General features: G+C 40.3%; 1 protein-coding gene across 1 annotated transcript in view; it reads left to right on the top strand.

Annotated features, from left to right (window-relative positions):
- Positions 1 to 851: 851 nt before the first annotated feature.
- HERC5 (HECT and RLD domain containing E3 ubiquitin protein ligase 5) overlaps positions 852 to 20,933 on the top strand; it is a 50,735-nt gene continuing 30,653 nt past the window's right edge. Inside the window, exons 1-12 of the mRNA XM_011932393.1 lie at positions 852 to 1,262; positions 3,054 to 3,174; positions 4,160 to 4,236; positions 6,229 to 6,450; positions 7,635 to 7,726; positions 7,958 to 8,088; positions 10,975 to 11,120; positions 12,539 to 12,615; positions 13,350 to 13,453; positions 14,797 to 14,856; positions 16,634 to 16,727; positions 20,030 to 20,219. Of these exons, the coding sequence (XP_011787783.1) occupies positions 998 to 1,262; positions 3,054 to 3,174; positions 4,160 to 4,236; positions 6,229 to 6,450; positions 7,635 to 7,726; positions 7,958 to 8,088; positions 10,975 to 11,120; positions 12,539 to 12,615; positions 13,350 to 13,453; positions 14,797 to 14,856; positions 16,634 to 16,727; positions 20,030 to 20,219 (1,579 nt within the window). The 5' untranslated portion in view covers positions 852 to 997. The remainder of the gene's footprint in view (positions 1,263 to 3,053; positions 3,175 to 4,159; positions 4,237 to 6,228; positions 6,451 to 7,634; positions 7,727 to 7,957; positions 8,089 to 10,974; positions 11,121 to 12,538; positions 12,616 to 13,349; positions 13,454 to 14,796; positions 14,857 to 16,633; positions 16,728 to 20,029; positions 20,220 to 20,933) is intronic.

Below are 20,933 nucleotides of genomic sequence, written 5' to 3' on the forward strand. Positions count from 1 at the left end.
GCTCAAAGCATTGTGCTAATTTAAAAAAGCTCGACATCACTTAGGTATGGTTCCGTTTGTACGCATTCTAGAAAAGGCCTAAAGCACATCACTGTTGCCAGGCGCCCAGGAGTACATAGCTGAGCAGGCGCGAAAGGGGTGGGGGAGGGGTGGCTGACTGCCTAGCTCTGCCCAGTTTTATCTCGGTTTGAGCCCCCCGCACAACCCTTCTTTTTTTCTTTTTCATAGGGAGTCTCGCTCTGTCACCCAGGATGGAGTGCATTTGCGCAATCTCGGCTCCGCCTTCCCGGTTCAAGCCATTCTCCCACCTCAGCCTCCCCAGTAGCTGGGACTACAGGCGCCCGCCACCACGCCTGGCTAATTTTGTTTTTTGTATTTTTAGTAGAGACGGGGTTTCACCGTGTTAGCCAGAATGGTCTTGATCTCCTGACCTAGTGATCCGCCCGCCTCGGCCTCCCAAAGTGCTGGGATTACAGGCGTGAATCACCACGCCCAGCCGCGGCGCACAACACTTAACAAACTTTGGCTTCCCTTATCCCGCCCTCTGGAAATGCGTGTGTCAGGGTGCCTCCTAGCGGAACTGCAGCGTTTCCTCGAAAGCCATTCCGTCCAGGAGTTAAGGTGGCCGCTGCACGCCCGGGAACACTTTCTCAGTCCAGCCCACCGGCCTTTACCCCAGCCAACGACCTGTTGCCTTTGGCCGCCTACCAAGTCACGTTAGTTTCCTTTTCCTTTTCGATTCCGCCCCCTAAAAACAACAACAAACATTCTGTTTCGTTTCCCACACGAGCTGCAGGCCCCGCCCCCAAGCTGCACGTGGGGGGCGTGGCGTCCGGGCAGGGGCGCAATAGCTGAGGCTGCGGTTCCCCGACGCCACGCAGCTGCGCGCAGCTGGTTCCCGTTCTGCCGCGCGACGCACGGGGCAGTGGGCGCGCTCAGTCCTGGGACAACGCGTTCTCTCCTCTCGCCTCTGGGCCTGGGACCTCGCAAAGCGACGATGGAGCGGAGGTCGCGGAGGAAGTCGCGGCGCGACGGGCGCTCGACCGCGGGCCAGACCGCCGCGTCTCAGCCCGCGAAGTCTCCGGACGCGCAGCTCTGGCTCTTCCCCAGCGCCGCAGGCTTCTACCGCGCGCTGCTCCGGAGGGCCCAGGTGACGCGCCAAATCTGCTGCTCGCCGCGGCGCCTCGCGGTCTTGGAGCGCGGCGGGGCCGGCGTCCAGGTTCACCAGGTGCTCGCGGGGAGCGGCGGCGCCCGGACGCCGAGTGAGTGGGGCTGGTGTGTGAGGGCTGTGAGGGGCGGGCGGCCGGGGGTCCGCGCCTGAGGGAAGAGAGCCCAGAAGGCCGCAGAGGCGCGCCTGGCTCAGGTCGTTTCGCCGACGCCGCACCTGAGCTTTTTTATCCTGGTCGGTGTCGAATAGGGGGTGAGCGGGATGCTGGCGGCCAGCGAATCCTCCAGTCAGCAAAGTGGCCGGTGCCGGGCATGGGGGCAGCATCTTCGTTTTTATAGCCAGTCTGGCTTTCTCATAGGTTTCTGTTCAAGTTTGTTCCCCCGTTCCCCGCCCGCCACATCTTCCACTAACTCGTTTTGAGGTAGTAGTCACTGCTCCAACTTTGGGAGCCATTCTCAGTGATGGGATTTTACCTTGGCCTTCAGTTGCACTTCCACGTTCTCATAGAAGTGGGGAAAATAATTGCCCACGTTCTTTAAAATTTTGCCCATCTGTGGAGTGAATAAATTGGTATCTTGCTGCGAGTTTATTTTGCGTTTAACTACTGGACGTTTGCATTCCTTTTTCGGTAAACTGCCTGTTTGTCTTTGCCTGGCTTTTAAAAAATTGAGTTGTTAAATCTTTTTCTTATTTGTATGGAAGAGGTATTTGAGTATTGAATAAGAATAGCCTTTTGCCCGTTGTACATGTTGTAATATTTTTCTCACTTTGCCTTTTGTGGATGTTGTTTTTTATTGTGCATTTTTTGGGGGATAGTCAATCGATTTTTTTTCTGTTAAGGAGGCTTATGGATTTTATGTTAGGTTGGAAAGCTATCCACACTCCCAATATTTTTAAAAATGTACTCATCTTTATAGTAATTTTAAGGTTTTTATTTTTTTAAGTTAAAATTTTTCGTATGCTTGGAATTTAAGTACTGAGGTAGGAGGGGAGCTAGATTTATTTGCTTTTCCAAATGCTTAGCCGATGTCCCAATACCATTTCTTAATACTTCCTTTTATTCAACTGATTTGAGATGCTGAGACTCTTTAAAAGAAACCATAGGTCCGCTGGGCCATTTCTTATTACCAAACTGTTTTGGTTCCCCTAGCATTTGTAATATGGTTTGTGCTTTGAGATTTTCACATGTATAAATTCTATTTCATTAGCACTGAAGATGAAACAAGGTTCCAAAACTATCCTAGTTTAATTTTTGTGAACAAATTAAATAAGAGTACATTTTAACTAGCGGACAGTTTAAAATCTCTTAACTTTAGAAAGGGCCAAATGTGCACTAATGCCAATGAAAAATGTTTTCAACAGCATCCTCTTTAAAAATAGTACCCCAAACATAAACTTTCCTTTTAAGAATATAGGCATTGGCTTCTATTGGGAACTGTTGGGAGGTGTTTATTACTGTTATTTGCTTTTTGGGAGAAAGGAATGTGTTTCAGAATACACGATCTATTTGTTCTTGAAATGAGTTATGTTGTCTTAAAGTTATATTTTCTTATAGACTTTTTCGTCTTTGGCATTTCAAATTTCGTTTGTCTTCACTTAATAAACAAGAACCTAAAAGCAGATATTTAATTGGATATTTTAAGGGTATGTTCCGTTTACAACAAAGTATAATCAGTATTTTTTCTGATTAAAAAAATATACCTCAAGACAATTGTCATTCCTAATTTGCTTTGCCTACCAGAATTTTCTTAAGAGAAGTTCATGGTAAATCAACCTTGTCTAGTTGAAATGTTTCCCAGATGTTTTAAGTGTATTATAATGAAATTAGTAATACAGTGGGTAATAATCAACGTGATGATAGTTCCTGGTTGGATTTGCTTTGTAGAATGCATTAAATTAAGAAAAAACATGAAGATACATTCCGTGGACCAAGGAGCAGACCACATGCTGATTCTCTCATCAGATGGAAAACCATTTGAGTATGACTACAACATGAAACATCTAAGGTAGGGAACTTTTTTCTTTTATTAAAATTAATTTTAATCAAAAGACAATAAGTTTTGTAGGAAAATGTTACCATATCTGATTGTTGTCCCCTGCTTTATATAGTAGCATCTTAAGTAAATGATAAATTCTGAACTGACCAGTAAAGTCCTTACGTCCCCCAGGGCAGGTATCATGTGTTGTTTTGGCATTTAAAGAAAATGATTAAATAGTCTGCCTAGCCCTAAATTGGACTTTCACATTCATTAACTCATTTGATCCTCACAATAGTACTATAAGTTCAATTTCTGGAAATAAAAGTTTTTAACCTAGAAAAAATACACCTTATCATGAAATGATTTGAGACTTTTCCCTAGTAGATTATATGAATTATAACTCATTTTCATCTTGCATTTATTCCTGCATCATAAAATTATTGTTTGCATAATATTTTATTATAATTATGTAATGCATGTTTTTTCTTAAACCACTAATTAAAACATACAGTATTTAAAAAATAATTTTAGATGTACTGAATGTGATGCAATAAATTGAAAGTTTTTTTTTTTTGCTTTGTTTTGTTTTGTTTTTTGTTTTTTGTTTTTTGTTTTTGAGACAGAGTCTCGCTCTGTCGCCTGGGCTGGAGTGCAGTGGCCGGATCTCAGCTCACTGCAAGCTCCGCCTCCCGGGTTTACGCCATTCTCCTGCCTCAGCCTCCCAGTAGCTGGGACTACAGGCGCCCGCCACCTCGCCCGGCTAGTGTTTTTGTATTTTTTAGTAGAGACGGGGTTTCACCGTGTTAGCCAGGATGGTCTCGATCTCCCGACCTCGTGATCCGCCTGTCTCGGCCTCCCAAAGTGCTGGGATTACAGGCTTGAGCCACCGCGCCCGGCCAATTGAAAGTTTTTTCTTGAACTTCATTTCTAATTAAATACTATTAATGGTTCTGAAATCCGTGTTGTAACTTTCATTATGGCGATTAACACAAAATGTATTTTCCTTCATCAGGTTTGAAAGCATTTTACAAGAAAAAAAAATAATTCAGATCACGTGTGGAGATTATCATTCTCTTGCACTCTCAAAAGGTATTTTTCTGTAATATTGATAGTTTTGTAGAAGTAATACATGTGTGTATATGTGGAGCCAGTAGAATGTCTATATTTCATTTGTAACAGGACAGAAATACAGTTTTAAATTTGATATAGTTCCGAATACTATTCTTAAAGCAAATACATAATGAGAGAATTCTTGGATCTGTAAAATGTTCAGGTTTCCGTAATTACTATTCCTAAATTTGATATGATGTTTTTATTTTTCAAGTAGAAAACAGTGAAAATTTTCTGAATAATCAAAACTGTTTTCTCTATAGCTGGTTCAGGCCTGGGGCCACCCTTTTCCAGAAACTGCTTCCCTTTTCCTAACAGTCTTCCAACTTCCACTCTTCCGGCTCAGAATCTCCTTTTGTGGCCAGATTGCAGGCCTCTGATATGTTTTAACATATTGTTATGTTTTAACATAACATTGCCTTTTGAATTCAAGGATTCTCCCTAACCCTGTAGTATTTCCCATTTTCTATCAGACACTGTCATGATGGGAAATAGAAGCAGTGAATATAAATTATTTCCTAAAGAAACTTGACTATGAGGCCAGGCTTGGTGGCTAATGCCTGTAATCCCAGCACTTTGGGAGGCTGAGGTAGGAGGATCACTTGTAGCCAGGAGTTTGAGACCAGCCTGGACAACATAGGGAGACCCCATCTTTACAAAAAAACTTAAAAATTAGCTGGGCATGGTGGCTTGCACCTGTAGTCCCAGCTGCTTGGGAGGGTGAGGCAAGAGGATCCCTTGAGCCCAGGAGTTTGAGGCTGCAGTGAGCCATGATCGTGCCACTGCACTATAGCCTGGGTAACTGAGCGAGACTCTGTCTCAAAAAAAAGAAATGTACTGTGAATGGAATAATTAAGATAGCAGTAGGGTAATAGAAGGGAATTCGGAGTCAAGGGAATTTTTGTTAATATATAGGACAGATGTAAACATGTTCATAAACTGAATAGAATCTGGGATTCAAGGGAAGTTAATAATTAGTGAGTATTGACCTTCATTTCAAAGCCTGTTGAGATTTGATAGTATGAACTCGTATTGGAAAAAACTGATCATTTGACTTCATTAATTCATTAACAAATATTTCATATTATCTACTGTGTTTTGATTATGAAGATGAAACACACACACCCTGCCTTTAAGAAGCCCAGGGTCTAGAGGCATGTATGTACAAGGGATATTCAGAGTTTATTACTAGTAAATCACAGTACAGAAATAATAAAAGTTGGGGAAACAAGAAAATAAGCTGGTCATGCTCATCATTATATTCCTGGTGGTTGACAGGTGCATGAAAATTGTGTGTGAAGGAGAGGCTCTGCTTCCCACCAGATCCTGCACAGTATCTTGCAAAGAGATGCCAGTAAACCTTAATTCTCTGGTGTATTTTTTAACACTCTGTTAGATATTGTCAGCTCTATCAGATAACATCTAAGAACACTCCCTAAAAAATGTGCTCCATATATTCAGTTAATGGAAGAAGAAACTGACTCGTTTGAGCAACTGTAATTTGAAATTAATTTTACAGTTGCTGATTTGGGATCTTGTAATTTCAGGTGAATTTTACAGTTATTTATTTGGGATCTTTAGGCACATGAAAGGAAGGGAGATAGAGAAAACAGTAGCTCTGGGGTTTTTCGCAGAGGTAGATTGCTTCTGTTTTTCATGGGCCCATCCTCTGAGTGTTTTAAAGTAAATATTTCTTGAATTTGATTTACAATCAAATTTATTATGTTGAAGATATTATTTAATATGTTCAAATAGCTTCACCTTTGAGGTGAGGGATAAGGAAGTGTAACTGTCACTGCTAAAGAGAAGATTCTATGTTTTTCTGTGTCAGACATAGGGTAACTGAGAGTACCATCAGTGCAAAGGTACAATATTGTGATATTATACTATGCAGAGCTTGCATCATGCTTTAGGGTAATGTCTGCTGCATTTTAAACGGAATAAAACAACATTTGCTTTGTTTATGTCAAGGTGGTGAGCTTTTTGCCTGGGGACAGAACCTGCATGGGCAGCTTGGAGTTGGAAGGAAATTTCCCTCAACCACCACACCACAGATTGTGGTGCACCTCGCAGGAGTACCCTTGGCTCAGATTTCTGCGGGAGAAGCCCACAGCATGGCCTTAACCATGTCTGGCAACATTTATTCGTGGGGAAAAAATGAATTTGGACAACTAGGCCTGGGCCACACTGAGAGTATGGAACACATTCTCAGATTCCTGTCACCAACACTTATACTTGTTAGATGAATTTAATGGACCTCCCTGTCAAATAATGGTTCAAATCTTCACTTTGATTTGCAGTGCTCTTCCTGATTACCTCGCTGTCTTCAGGGCAGAATCAGTCCAAGAGGCATGGGTAGTGTGGAAGTTGTTACTGTGATTGAGACATGTTTCAGGGCTGTGTGTGAAATGGGAAAGGGCATTGAATTAGGGATGAGAACCTGGATTCTGAATCCCACTTTGCAGTTTACTAACTACAAGCCTTGCCCAGTCACTAAACTTTTCTCTAAACCTCATTTTCTTTTTCTGTAAAGTAACAAGTTTGGATGAGATGACCTTTAAAGCCTTTGCACTTAAAGTCTGTTAGTGTATTATTACAAAAGAATACTAAAATTATATTTAAGAAATCACATATCCTGATCTTATTCTATAAGGTATCAATTATGTCTGTAAACACACAAAAACACACATGAAGAAACATGTAATTTCCATTATTGAACAAAGCTGATGGTAAAATTTCTCATGATCCCAAACAACTCATTAGAGTTTTCAGGTGTAAGAAATTCTGTTCCTTTACCCAGCTGTGGTACTGTATGCATTTCCCTGGATCACTGGTTACTCATTTCTCTCTGACACAGTGCAATGCTCATTACACAGAATAGCCAATAAGTCAGTGTTAGAAAAATATTCAAAGGAGAGAAGAGAACAAGCGGCCATTAAACTACTTTGGCTGAATCTCTGAGTGCTTTGACATGAAAATAATCATGAAGAAAAGAAGAGGTAGTGTGAGGTGATGACACTAGTAGATAATTTGAGAGAAAAAGGAATTGCTATGTTCATTAAAAGTAATTCTAGATGGCATTGGAAATATGTAATGTGCTGCAATTAAAGTGAATGAAGTCAGAATTGAGAACAGGCTTTGGGACGTGGTTTGACCCTTTCACAGGTGGGTGCCCCTAAGTGTGACCCTTTTGGCCACTGGTCCCACCTTCACCCTGAGGCATAGAACTTGATCCTAAACATGGCAACATAGAGCCTTTCTTGTCAGAACATCATGAGAACTGTTGTCGCTGGGTTGAGAAGCAGCAGTCCAGGTAACTGCAGTATGAAACTCAGCATTTCCTTTTGGTCACTTCAGCTATATTTTTCCTTACATAGGTAAAGATTTTCCTGCCCTTATTGAAGCACTAGACAATCAGAAAGTTGAATTTCTTGCTTGTGGTGGCTCTCACAGTGCCCTGCTCACACAGGTGGGTGTACTCTTGTCTCTTTTTGGCTGTATTTTTAGAAGAACATTTTGTATGGGAAGCTAGTGTTTCCCAGGGAAGAAAGGTCATCACTTCCTACATGTAGGACTGTCCTTCTGATATTTAGAAGCTTTACTTTGACAGTGCTTTTTATTACTTATTCACTTTGCATCAGTGAATACTATTTTTTTATTTTATTTCTCTAGCATCTGATATTCCATTCCCTTTCCTTAGGATGGGCTGCTGTTTACTTTTGGTGCTGGAAAACATGGGCAACTTGGTCATGATTCAACACAGAATGAGCTAAGACCCTGTTTGGTGGCTGAGCTTGTTGGGAATAGAGTGACTCAGATAGCATGTGGAAGGTAAGTTGTAAAGTATCAGTGAAAATTGATAAAATGAATGCAGTAAACTAGATAGTAATTTAATAAAATTTCTATCAGTTTCTTTGAGATTTAAGTATCAAACATTTTCAAATCAGTAAAAATGCTTAACTTACTTAGATAAACGTAATACCCCTTTTACTATACATGGTTGTTTTCTTTGTTGTTGTTTTTAATGAGCAGATACAGTTCACTTTCTGCTGTCTCCTTAACCTTTGTAACTATTCAGGTGCACTTTTGTCTTTAAGAAAAATAAGTCATTAATTGTTTATTTGGGAAAAGTAAAGCACGAATCACAAAGGATTATTCATTAATGTAATCACTGTCTCTCACAATGCCTTGCGGCCAACATAATTTTTAATGACCAGAGTTCTTTCATTGTAGCCTGCGCTAATCACGGTAAAGTATAAGACATAGTCAGTCATGGTTTGAGTGAAGTATTCCTAAGAAGCTTAATTTTCACAGCTCTTTTTTAGAAGATTAAGGTAAAATGTCTTGCTCAGACTCCTTGGTTTATTTAAAGGTTTTTTTTTTTTTTTTTGAGGCGGAATATTGCTCTGTCGCCCAGGCTGTAGTGCAGTGATGTAATCTCAGCTCACTGCAGCCTCCACCTCCCAGGGTCAGGTGATTCTCACACCTCAGCCTCTGGAATAGCTAGGATTACAGACATGCACTGCCACAACCGGCTAATTTTTTTTTTTTTTTTTTTGAGACGGAGTCTCGCTCTATCGCACAGGCTGGAGTGCAGTGGCACTATCTTGGCTCACTGCAAACTCCGCCTCCCGGGTTCACGCCATTCTCCTGCCTCAGCCTCCCAAGTAGCTGGCACTACAGGTGCCTGCCACCACACCTGGCTACTTTTTTGTATTTTTAGGAGAGATGGGGTTTCAACGTGTTAGCCAGGGTGGTCTCTATCTCCTGACCTTGTGATCCACCTGCCTCAGCTTCCCAAAGTGCTGGGATTACAGGCGTGAGCCACCGTGCCCGGCCACAATTGGCTAATTTTTGTGTTTTTAGTAGAGACGGGGTTTCACCGTGTTGGCCAGGCTGGTCTTGAACTCCTGACCTCAGGTGATCTGCCTGCCTTGACCTCCCAGGGTGTTGGGATTACAGGGGTGAGCCACCACGCCACTATTTAATTTTTTGGTCATCAGATATATCAGTGCATGTCTTGCCAGGGGGATATTGGGAGTTGATGGGGTTAAAAAATATTTTCCCCCGTATACACTACTCTTTTGGGGAGTTTTTCCCTCACTAAACATAGAGCAAAATTCAGACTGTATTTGAATGTTGGGTTCATTTGTTAGTTTACTGAAACCATTCTTATAAAAAACTACTAACATGCATACTTTCAGTCTGATTTTCTTATAATCTTGGAGTAGAATTATATAAATGGGTAATATTAAGGTAGACCAAATTATCGGAATATGAGTCTGTTCACCAAACAAACGTCTCTTCAATATTGATACCTCATTCGGTATCTCTTAACCAAAGCAGTCTTATCACCTCTTTGGATTCTTCATTACATACAATCCTTTTGAGTAGCATGTGTTACAAGAGAAGGAGGCAAGTTGGAGATCTGCCCCTACTAACAGGACAATTCACTGGAAAGACTCACAAACTTACTGAAAGCTATTATACTCATAGTCACATTTATTACAAGAAGAGGATACAAATTAGTACCAGTCAAAGGAAGAAACGTAAGGGCAGGGTCTAGGAGGGCTCCAAATGCTGAGCTTGTGGCTGTCATCTCCCCTTGGAGGAGGTGGATAGTGTTCTCTCTTCTGGCCTGATAATGTGACAGGATGTACAGAATTTGCCAACCAATCAGAGAAATTCACTCACCCAAGTTGAGAGTTGTGTTTGTTTTTTCTGGTTTTTTTTTTTTGGAGACAGTACAGGATGTACATAATTTGCCATTCAGTCACAGAAGTTCACCCAAGTCCAGAGTTGTTTTTGGTTTGGTTTTTTTTTTTTTTTTTTGAGACAAGGTCTCACTCTGTCACCCAGGCTGGACTGCAGTGGTGCTATCATGGCTTACTGCAGCCTTGACCTCCCAGGCTCAAGCAGTCCTCCTGCCTCAGCCTCCTGAGTAGCTGGGACCACAGGTGCATGCCACCATGTCCAACTAATTTTTAAATTTGTTGTAGAGATAGGGTCTCCTTATATTGGCCAGGCTGGTCTAAAACTTCTGGGCGCAAAGTATCCTACTGCCTTGGCCTCCCAAAGTGCTAGGATTACAGGCCCAGCCTAGATTGAGGGTTTCTATTGGGATTTTATTGCTGAGGCATGATTGGTTAAATCATTGCCCAGGTAGTTGAACTTAATCTCCAGCTCTGCCCTCCTGTAGGTCTGAGGGCTTGGGAGATTCTGTGGGTTTAGAGGTTACCTCCCAGGAACTGGGCACCAGCCAGACCTCTCTGGGCAAGGCAGATTCCTTGCTACACAACAGTATAGTGGAGATACAAACAAGCAAATCAGTAGGAAATCAGTGTGGTAAAGGTCTTTGAGAAATTAAATGGGAACTCAACTGAGTCTTCCAGGATGGGAAGAGAAGGGACTCAGATGGTTTCCAAAAGGTGACTCAAACTGAGGGTGAAAAATGAGCAGAGGGCAAGGGGAGGTGCTTGTTTCAACAAAGGGAACACCATTCGCCAAAGTACAACATCATGGTCTTGAGTGGCCTTTGGGTTCCACAGTCTTTTCAGGTACATGTTGATTTCTTGGTTTCCAGATGGTTTTCATCCTTTAAGAGGTGTTTAGTTTCACTCTCACTGGGTAACATAGTTTTGGCAATTTACTGTATTGTTAAACACTCTAATCATTGTGGATAATTAAGGATTGACCTTATGTGCTTTTATTTAATAGGTGGCACACGCTTGCCTATGTTTCTGATTTGGGAAAAGTCTTTTCCTTTGGTTCTGGAAAAGATGGACAACTGGGAAACGGTGGAACACTTGACCAGCTGATACCGCTTCCTATGAAAGTATCCTCAAGTGAAGAACTCAAACTTGGTAAATTCTATAGGAACATAGGGTTGGCGCAGTATCTTTTTAGAGAAAATGATTTTTCTAACTGGGTAATGCAGCAAAGAAAGCAGTATATGACTGTGAAGGGAGTTTCTTTAAATATTGGTTTCATTTTTTTACTCGTAAACAATTCAAGAGTCAGTCTAATTTATTGAGGCAAAATAATTATTCTGTATTACTTCTTCAGATTAGGATTAATGTGAATTTAAATAATAAAATAGACAATGGATTCAGAGGCATATGCAGCTCTCATTCCAGTTTGCAAGAGACTTAACTAATTCTGTAATGGCTGGTTGCCCTGGTTAAGTTGATCCACAGTCATATAAAACCCTCAGAATAATGAGCAATCAACATATACCTGGCACTGAACTGTGCTCAGCACTTACTTGTGTTATCTCACCAATCCTTGTAACGGTTCTGGGAGGTGTATTCTGTCACTTCTGTTTTATTGGAGGATAAAGAGACTTGGAGAGAAAAGGGTTAGCCACTTATGGCCAGTAAGTGGTTTGTCCGGAGTCGAACCCGTGCCCTTTGTGACCTCAGTCTGAGCTCTGAAACACTCCACTATAGAAGCGCCTTGGAGCATTTCTGTTACTTGTCTCTGAAAGCTTAGTGGTGACCTCAAGTGACAAAATTTACTGATTTCTTGTGGGAAAATGAACAGTAGAGTTATTTTCTTAAGCAGCATGTATTATCTTTGATTCCTTATAACCAGTTACATGGGCTTAAAGTACTTATATTCTTTATAGCCAGCATCATTGGTTAAATCTTGAAAACATGGTTTTTAGTAATGGGAGTTGGGCCGGGCGCAGTGGCTCACGCCTGTAATCCCAGAACTTTGGGAGGCCGAGGCGGGTGGATCACAAGGTCAGGAGATCGAGACCATCCTGGCGAACACGGTGAAACCCCATCTCTACTAAAAATAAAAAAAAATTAGCCGGGCGCGGTGGTGGGCGCCTGTAGTCCCAGCTTCTAGGGAGGCTGAGGCAGGAGAATGGCGTGAACCCGCGAGGCGGCAGAGCTTGCAGTGAGCGGAGATCGCACCACTGCACTCCAGCCTGGACAACAGCAAGACTCCATCTCAAAAAAAAAAAAAAAAACGTAATGGGAGTTTGAATTAAACTGATAGCATTTAGCTAATCAAATATTTGCATTTTATATATAAATATTTATATTATGTATATTAAACTGATGTCACATGTACACCTTGTGAATTACGTATGTTTGCCAACTAGACTTTACTCCAAAGTATATGTATTTCAGCTTCTTAATTGGTGGAGGATGTATTAATTTTGTCTATTAAGATAGCTATGTTTAAGAAGAATTTGAAGTTATTTAAATTGAACATGCCTGTTTGTGCTAAATGACTTTCTAACACTCTTACTTTTTGTGCATCCTTTCAGAAAGCCATACCTCAGAAAAGGAGTTAATAATGATTGCTGGAGGGAATCAAAGCATTTTGCTCTGGATAAAGAAAGAGGTAAAAATAGATCTCCAGGTGTTCTATAACCTGGTATTTTGAGGAAAACTAAGGATTCTCGTATCTAAGTTTGGTGAATTCCAAAATCATCAGTTTACTAGGCTGACTTTTTGGGGGATAGCTGGACATTACTGATCCTTTATTGTCTAAACTACATCAGTATTTTCCCACAAAAATCAGCAAAATTTTCTCTGGTGAATGTCTGATCAGTGTGATTTCCATAGACTCTACTTACCTTTTGGGGGCTACTTGCCAGTGATGTTTGGTCAGTATCCTTGCAAACAACAGAGTGGCAGATTCTAAAAATGACTTTGCAGGCCAGTACTAAGAAAGAGCCCAAGGTTCATGGGCTTGCAAATAAAAAGTCCCTAACTTCCCTGCCCTACTTCACCAAGTGAAATCGAGTTCCCCACACTTCTGCACACAGCTCTTTCAGGATCTTCCCTTCCCTTCAAGGCTGTCTGATGTTCAGTTTAATTTGATTGTATTTGTATAAAGTGCTGAGTGTTGAGGCCCTCAGAGAAATTTACTCTCAGTCTAAGCCCCCTTGGACAAGAAAGTGGCAACCAGGCAAATGATTGATTACTTATTGGTTGAGTATCACTTTCTGATTGTCCCAGGGCTGTATTACCCATATTTAAAAGTCAGTTTTACCCTCTAGAGTGTACCTAAAGTTGGGTACCTATCTCTCATGTATCTAAATTATCGTATTTTACTTTTCTGTTTGTTTACAGAATTCCTATGTTAATCTGAAGAGGACAATTCCTACACTGAATGAAGAGACTGTAAAGAGATGGATTGCTGATGTGGAGACTAAACGGTGGCATAGCACAAAAAGGTACATCCCACAGTCTGTCTGCTTATATAATGCTCTCAAGTATCATTTCCCAAACTGGTTCTGCACAGCAGTATGAGATTTTGTAGTCAGGGTTTTCCAGAGAAACAAACTAATAGGATATGTGTGTATTTGTGTCTCTCTCTCTGTTTCTATCATGTCTGTCTGTCCATCTATCCATCTGTGGAGGGGAGAGAGAGAGAGATTATTTTAAGGAATTGTCTCATGAGATCGTAGGGGCTGGCAAGTTCAAAATCTGTAGGGCAGGCCAGCAGGCTGGAGACTTGGGGAAAAGTTGATGTTGCAACTCAAGTCTGAAGCCAATCTAAAAGCAGAATTTCCTCTACTTTGGGTGACCTCAGCCTTTTCTCTTAAGGCCTTTAACTGAAAGAGGCTCACTAACATTATGGAAGGTGCTTTCTTTTTATTCACTCATTCAAGTGCTTTACTCAGTTTACTGTTTTAAATGTTAATCTTGTCTAAAAAAATATTTTCATAGAAACATCCAGAATAATATTTGATCAAATATCTTGGTACCGTGGCCTAGCCAAGTTGACATATAAAACTAACCATCACAACTAACATATAAGCTCCATGAGGACAGCTTTCTTTACTGCAGGGCTTCTCCAGGCCTCTGTTTATGTATATTGTGACTCTCTGGCCAGAAAATACAGTCTATAGTATTCCCCAGTCCCATTCGATACTGGAACCATTAGTCTGTGTTCCTGTTATTCTTAGCCAAACAATTTGTACCATTCTTCTCTAAACCATAGAACTACAGTCTTATAGAACTCCTGCCTATTCTTACAAACATCATCTTTTAGAAATATTTTAAAGTATGGCTTTCTAATTCTGGAAAATGATTGTACAAAATGGTTGCACAAAATAATTGCATCATAATTTGCAGAGCATAAATAATTAAGAACTGTACAACTACTGCTAAGATGAAACTCAGCATACTTCTTCACCCATTTAATTTCTGGTAATTTATTTTGTTTCTACTTCAATGGAATAGAAATAAATAGGACTTGCATAGTTGGTGGGGTGGGAATATTTTGTTTGTTCAAGAAAGTTCTGACCATAAATCAAGCCTTTTCTCTTTATTTGAGGATTCTCTTAGTATGCATAAACTTTTTTATTTCCCATGTTTGCCACTGAAATTTTGAGATTTACCAAACAGAATGGACTTTTGGAAGCCAAGATAATATGCGTACAGATAGGAGACAAATGGAGAGGTTAGAAGGATTGTTACAAGATGTTGTATTTATCATGTTTCATGCTATAAAGAGGCTGTATCTATGTATACCATGTGATTTGGTTTAACCAGTATCTTATTACTAATACAGGGAAATCCAAGAGATATTTTCATCTCCTGCTTGTCTAACTGGAAGTTTTTTAAGGAAAAGGTAATATATGTAATAAATTAATTGTATTAAATTGTATTAAGAGTACCGTGAAAGAGGATAAAAAATGATTGGAGGGTAAAATAATTAGCTGTGTGTTCATCCCTTTTTAAAAATTGTTTTTTTAACAAAAATATATGCTTGCTGTAGAAAATGTCAAAAATACATACAATAAAAAGAAAGTGAAAATCTTCCATAATCCATCACTTAAGAGTAATAGCTAGCACTTACGTATATATTTTTTCATGCAAATGTATTATTTTACAAAAAATGAGATCATACTGTTTTTTTGTTTTTGTTTTTTTGAGACAGGGTCTTACCCTGTCGTTGCCCGTGCTGGAATGCAGTTGTGTGATCTTGGCTCATTGTAATCTCTGCCTCCTAGGCTGTAGCAATCCTCCCACCTCAGCCTGAGTAGCTGGGGCTTCAGACACATGGCACTACACACAGCTGAGTTTTGTATTTTTTTGTAGAGCCAGAGTTTTACCATGTTGGCCAGGCTGGTCTCGAACTCCTGAACTCAGGCGATTTACCAGCCTTGGCCTCCCCAAGTGCTGGGATTTCAGGCGTAAGCCACCATGCCCAGCTGGATCACATTGTTTATACATTGTTTTCTACTTATTGTTTGCCCATTTTACATTTTGTTCTCTCTCTTTTGGTGTATATATCTATATATATATGTTTTTTTTTTTTTTTTTTTGAGACAAGGTCTCCTGGAGTTACAGCATCGTGGTTCTTGGGCTCAAGCATCATCAAACTCTTGGGCTCAAGCAATACTCCCACCTTAGTCTTCCACGTAGCTGGGACTACAGGCATGTGCCACCATCTCCTGCTAATTTTTTAACTTTTGTAAAGACAGCAGTTTTGCTATGTTGCCCAGGCTGGTCTTGAACTCCTGGCCTCAAGCAGTGCTCCCACCTCAGCCTCCCAGTGTTGAGATTATAGGTGTGAGCTACCACACCCAGCCAGTAACATAATTTTAATGGCTGCATGACCTTCCATTAGAAGGTCTTCCATGAGAAGATACTTAAGCGTTTCATTAATGACTTTATATTGAAGTACTAAGAAATTATTGGTCAGAAGCCCCCTCTTTTGGTTCCCACTTTTCAGTCCATTTAACTGGAAGAAATGGATGTATTTTTTAGAAATGGGAAAAACCTTTATCTTTTTTCTGTGGAGCTCCTTCCTTCTATCCTTCCTTCCTTCCTTCTTTCCTTCCTTCCTTCCTTCCTTCCTTCGGTGAGTCCTTCCTTCCTGTGGTTGGACCTTCCTTCCTGTGGTCGGTCCTTCCTTCCTGTGGTCGGTCCTTCCTTTGTTCCTTCGAAAAACATTTATCTTTTTTCTATGGCCCGCCCTTCGTCCCTCCCTCCCTTCCTTTCTTTCTTTTTCTGAGTTAGAGTCTCGCTCGGTCACCCAGGCTGGAGTACAGTGGCATGTTCACAACTCACTGCAGCCTTGACCTTTCAAGCTCAAGCGATTCTCCTGTCTCAGCCTCCCTCTGTGGCTATTTTTTTTAAACTGGGAAATATTTATTTTTTTAATCTGTTACAGATAAGACAGCATCTGAGTTAAAGTCTTATGGTATATGTAGTTAAAGCAGCCTTGATGTTTTTTGGTATTTTAGAAAAAATCATGTTGTTTACTACATTGCATTTGTATTTAGACAATTTATTTTAGTTATACACGAGAAAAAATGTAATTTTGTTGAAATGGGGCAAGCTTTAGAAGAAACTGCATCTAGGGAGATAATCTAACAAGATAATTTATCTTTCTTCTGCAGAAGAACTACAGAAATGATGCCTGTTTATTTGGACTTAAATAAAGCAAGAAACATCTTCAAGGAGTTAACCCAAAAGGACTGGATTACTAACATGGTATCTTCAGATTGTTATGTGGAGAAAGAAAATAGACCAGAATATTTCTTATATAAGAACTCAAAATTTCAGAAGAAATGTTTTGTGTTAAGGGATTCTCCGAGACCTTGTAGCATATTCAGATTAAGTTAAACTCAGATAACAATTAGGAGTTTGCCCTTTTAGGGTAAAATAGTTGGCATAGTAGTCACACAGGTTACAAATATTCTAAATAATGTGTCTGTACACAAACACACATGCACATATATGCATACACATTCCTAGAGGGAAGTTTTTCAACTCAGGGCTTTAGGAAGATGATTAAGGATTTGTTGAGATTGGCACACTAGAATAAGAACATTTTATATGCAATCCTTTTAAGCGTAAATGTAGAAATGAGAACATTTTTTCTGATATGAATATCCTTCTCACCAGGGACTGCCTGGATTCTTTGTTTTTTTTTTTCCATTCCACTTTTCTGTAGATTCTAGAATGTTCTTGTTCTTTATGGGGTGATTGCTTCCTGTTTCAGCACTGTTAGTACTATCTTTAGGTTTTTTTTCTTGCAGGTGCTCCAAACATGCTTCCTTTATTTTTATTTTTATTTTTTTGGAGACGGAGTCTTGCTCTGTCGCCCATGCTGGAGTGCAGTGGCGCAATCTTAGCTCACTGCATGCTTCCTTTATTAATTTAGTTTTTCTTAATGTAGTCTTTATTATTTTCCTGTTTTTTTGTACTGGTTGATATAGGGATACTACTTTCTGTTCTTTTCTGCATTTTTTTCCTCTCTGGATCTCGGTGTAGTTCCTTCTTTTTTTCTCTCTCCTTCCCTCCTCCCTTCCTTCCTCTAACCTCCCCCCCATTTTTTAGTCTCTCTCTGTGTTTATATCCCTCTTCTCTTTCCCTCTCAGTCTTTGCTCTCTCACCCTTCCTCCTTTCAGCTCCGGCAGTTGCTCTGTCTGCCACAACTAGCGTTCTCTATTTCAGCTGCAGGTTTTCTCATGCGCTCCTTTCTTTCAAGGGAAAATGGAAAGTTCAGTTGTCTTTGGCAGAACCACAGCCCCACTGGGGGTCTGAGGTGAAATGGTTCCCTAATTATGTACCTTTATTGGGACTCTGCAACACTTAGTGCTGCCTATATCAACAACCCAGAAACTCTGTGGACTATTTCATCAGCATTTGTTAGTGCTCATTTTCTTTTGTTTTTTAAAATCCTCCTGTGGGGGCCAGTTTAACTTTCTGTAAGATTCTGAGTCATTGCTACTAAATCCAACCATGGAAAGATTACCAAAAATAGAAGCCCTTTTGTGCATCTCTGAAGGAAAGGGATTGGATCAGTTCATCATTAAGGGCTCCGCCTGTTTACTAATTATACCTTGATTGTGCCAAGAAAGAACATATGGTATGTAAATGAAATAATCATGGGTCACCCTTGACCTCCATTGGTTCAGAATAAGATGATTGGATTAGAAGACCTGTAAATGTTTCTTTCTATCTTGAGGTTCTGTGATATGGACTCTGAGACCTTTGGCATGTGTTCATTTATTCAGCAAACATTTGAATACTTACTATGTGCTGGGCACTGTAATGATGACTCTTGATGAAGAATGAAAGAGATATACTCCCTGTCCTTTAGAAGCTCATGGTGTAGTAAGGGAGACAGATACATACATGCATACATTAGTGCAAATACCTGGTGTGTTTTACACTTCACTATCTTCGCTAGTGCCTAGCTTAGAATGTAGCCTGTGTGCAATATTTTTGGATGAATTGAGTCATCATTAGGGCAGTGAATAGTTAGCTCTATTTACTCAAAAAGTTGCCCAGAGGAATTAAGATCTTGCATTTGAGGCAGCTAGAAAAGCATACGCCAGAGCACAGTGTGTCAGACAATAGGACTGGCTTGAGGGTATCACAGTCATTCTAAGGATTTGGAGTAGGTGAGGAGGCTTGAGGTTGTGTCTGATGATGAGCAAGGAGGTAGAATGTGTGTGTACTAATAAGCTGTTGAAATAGAGTTGTCAGGTATACTAACTCCAAAGACTGAATCTCATTGTGGGAGTCCAATATAATGTTTTAATATAAAAATAGGTAATTACAACAATTTGTACATTTACAGATATCATTTAGCCACTGTCTCATAATATAACGATTAAGAATTTGGGCTTTGGAGTCAGAAAGATCCAGAGAAATTCCCACTTAACTGTGTGACCTTGAGCAAGTTACTTAATGTCTCTGAATCACAGATTTCTCATCAGTACAATGGGATTAATATCATCTATGTTAGGGAGAAACTATAAGGGTTAAATGACCTAATTAATATATGTATATCACTTAGCACAATAATTGACAAGTAGTAAGTATTCCATAAATACTAGCTTATCTTCATATTGGGATTTTAAACAAATCATTACTATGATCTAAGCACACATAACAAAAATTCAGAATTCCATTCCATTTTTTCCTAAACAGTTGCATTCTGAATTTGGGAAACTATAAGGAAATTGGAGGGGCTAGAAGTTAGAGTCTGTGGTAGAGACAGTTGCTCTTACGGAAGATAATGAGAATCATGTTAAATTTTGTTCCTGAAATTGTTGGATTTTGTCTTTTTTTTTGCTTTGTTTTGTTTTTCTGCTTTTTGGGGTTCTGATGCATTTTTACTCTTGAAAAAAGAAACCCAAGGTGTGATAGTGTAAACCAGAGGGTAGAATATGGTACTTATGATTGAGAAGGCTGTTTATTAGTTCTGAATCCATTGTTCATTCAGTGTAATTTTTGCACATATGATTTTTTTCTTTTTCTTTCTTTCTTTTTTTTTTTTTGAGACGGAGTCTTGCTCTGTGCCTGGAGTGCAGTGAAACAATCTCGGCTCACTGCAACCTCCGCCTCCCAGGTTCAAGCGATTCTCCTGCCTCAGCCTCGCAAGTAGCTGGTACTACAGGCATGCGCCATCATGCCCAGCTAAATTTCGTATTTTAAGTAGACAGGGTTTCACCATGTTGACCAGGATGGTCTCGATCTCCTGACCTTGTGATCCACCCTCCTTGGCCTCCCAAAGTGCTGGGATTACAGGTGTGCTTGATCTTCTTCATGCACCCCAATAATTGAATGGAGAGAATACTTATTGTATATTCCAAATACCTCCAATATTTTGGAGGCTAAGTGAGAAAGGATGTAAACAGGGGTTTTAGAAAAACTAAATGATTATTCTCGTTTAGTAGTAGAATGACATTCCAGCCTCTTCACCTTGTTTTATTACCATCAGTTCCACCCTGCTTCCACTGAGTTTTGAATGCCTTTTCCCTGTTCCTTTCTGACCACAGATAACCACCTGCCTCAAAGATAATCTGCTCAAAAGACTTCCATTTCATTCTCCACACCAAGAAGCTTTGGAAGTTTTCTTCCTTCTCCCAGAATGTCCTGTGATGCATCTTTCTAACAACTGGGAGAGCCTTGTGGTTCCATTTGCAAAGGTTGTTTGTAAAATGAGTGACCCGTCTTCACTGGTTCTGGGTAAGATTGATCATTTGAAGATACTTTACCTGTTTTCTCAGTGGAAAGACATGTCTAGTAAAGTTATGGCAAAACTTAGATAATTATAAATGTATTCATTCTTTTTGTTCATATTGTTAGCATACTCTAAAGATACTGTAACAATACCACAGTCATCTAAAATAGATTATTCTAGTGCTTAGTTTCTTTGGATACACACATGGCTTTGTCATGATTTCCTTAGTTTCCAACTTTTCACTGTGAAAAATTTCACAAACAGAGAAGTTGAAAGAATAGTATAGTATACCACAGGCAATAAGTAGTACACCTTGCTGGAGTGCAGTGGTGCAATCATAGCTCCCTGTAATCTTAAACCCCTGGGCTCAAGCGACCAGGATGTTAAATTCTAAACTTGTAATAGTAATTGTATTTATTCACTGAAAAGTTTATTACAAGTGTGCTTTTGTAATTATGATATATACTGAATACCCATGTACCCTCTACTGTAGAGTCAGCAATAATAAATATGTTGTCGCCGGGCGCGGTGGCTCAAGCCTATAATCCTAGCACTTTGGGAGGCCGAGACGGGCAGATCTCGAGGTCAGGAAATCGAGACCATCATGGCTAACACGGTGAAACCCTGTCTCTACTAAAAAATACAAAAAAAAACTAGCCGGGCGAGGTGGCGGGCGCCTGTAGTCCCAGCTACTCGGGAGGCTGAGGCAGGAGAATGGC

This window comes from Colobus angolensis, unplaced genomic scaffold (assembly GCF_000951035.1).
Source record: "Colobus angolensis palliatus isolate OR3802 unplaced genomic scaffold, Cang.pa_1.0 Scaffold123, whole genome shotgun sequence".
Classification (NCBI taxonomy): Eukaryota; Metazoa; Chordata; class Mammalia; order Primates; family Cercopithecidae; genus Colobus; species Colobus angolensis.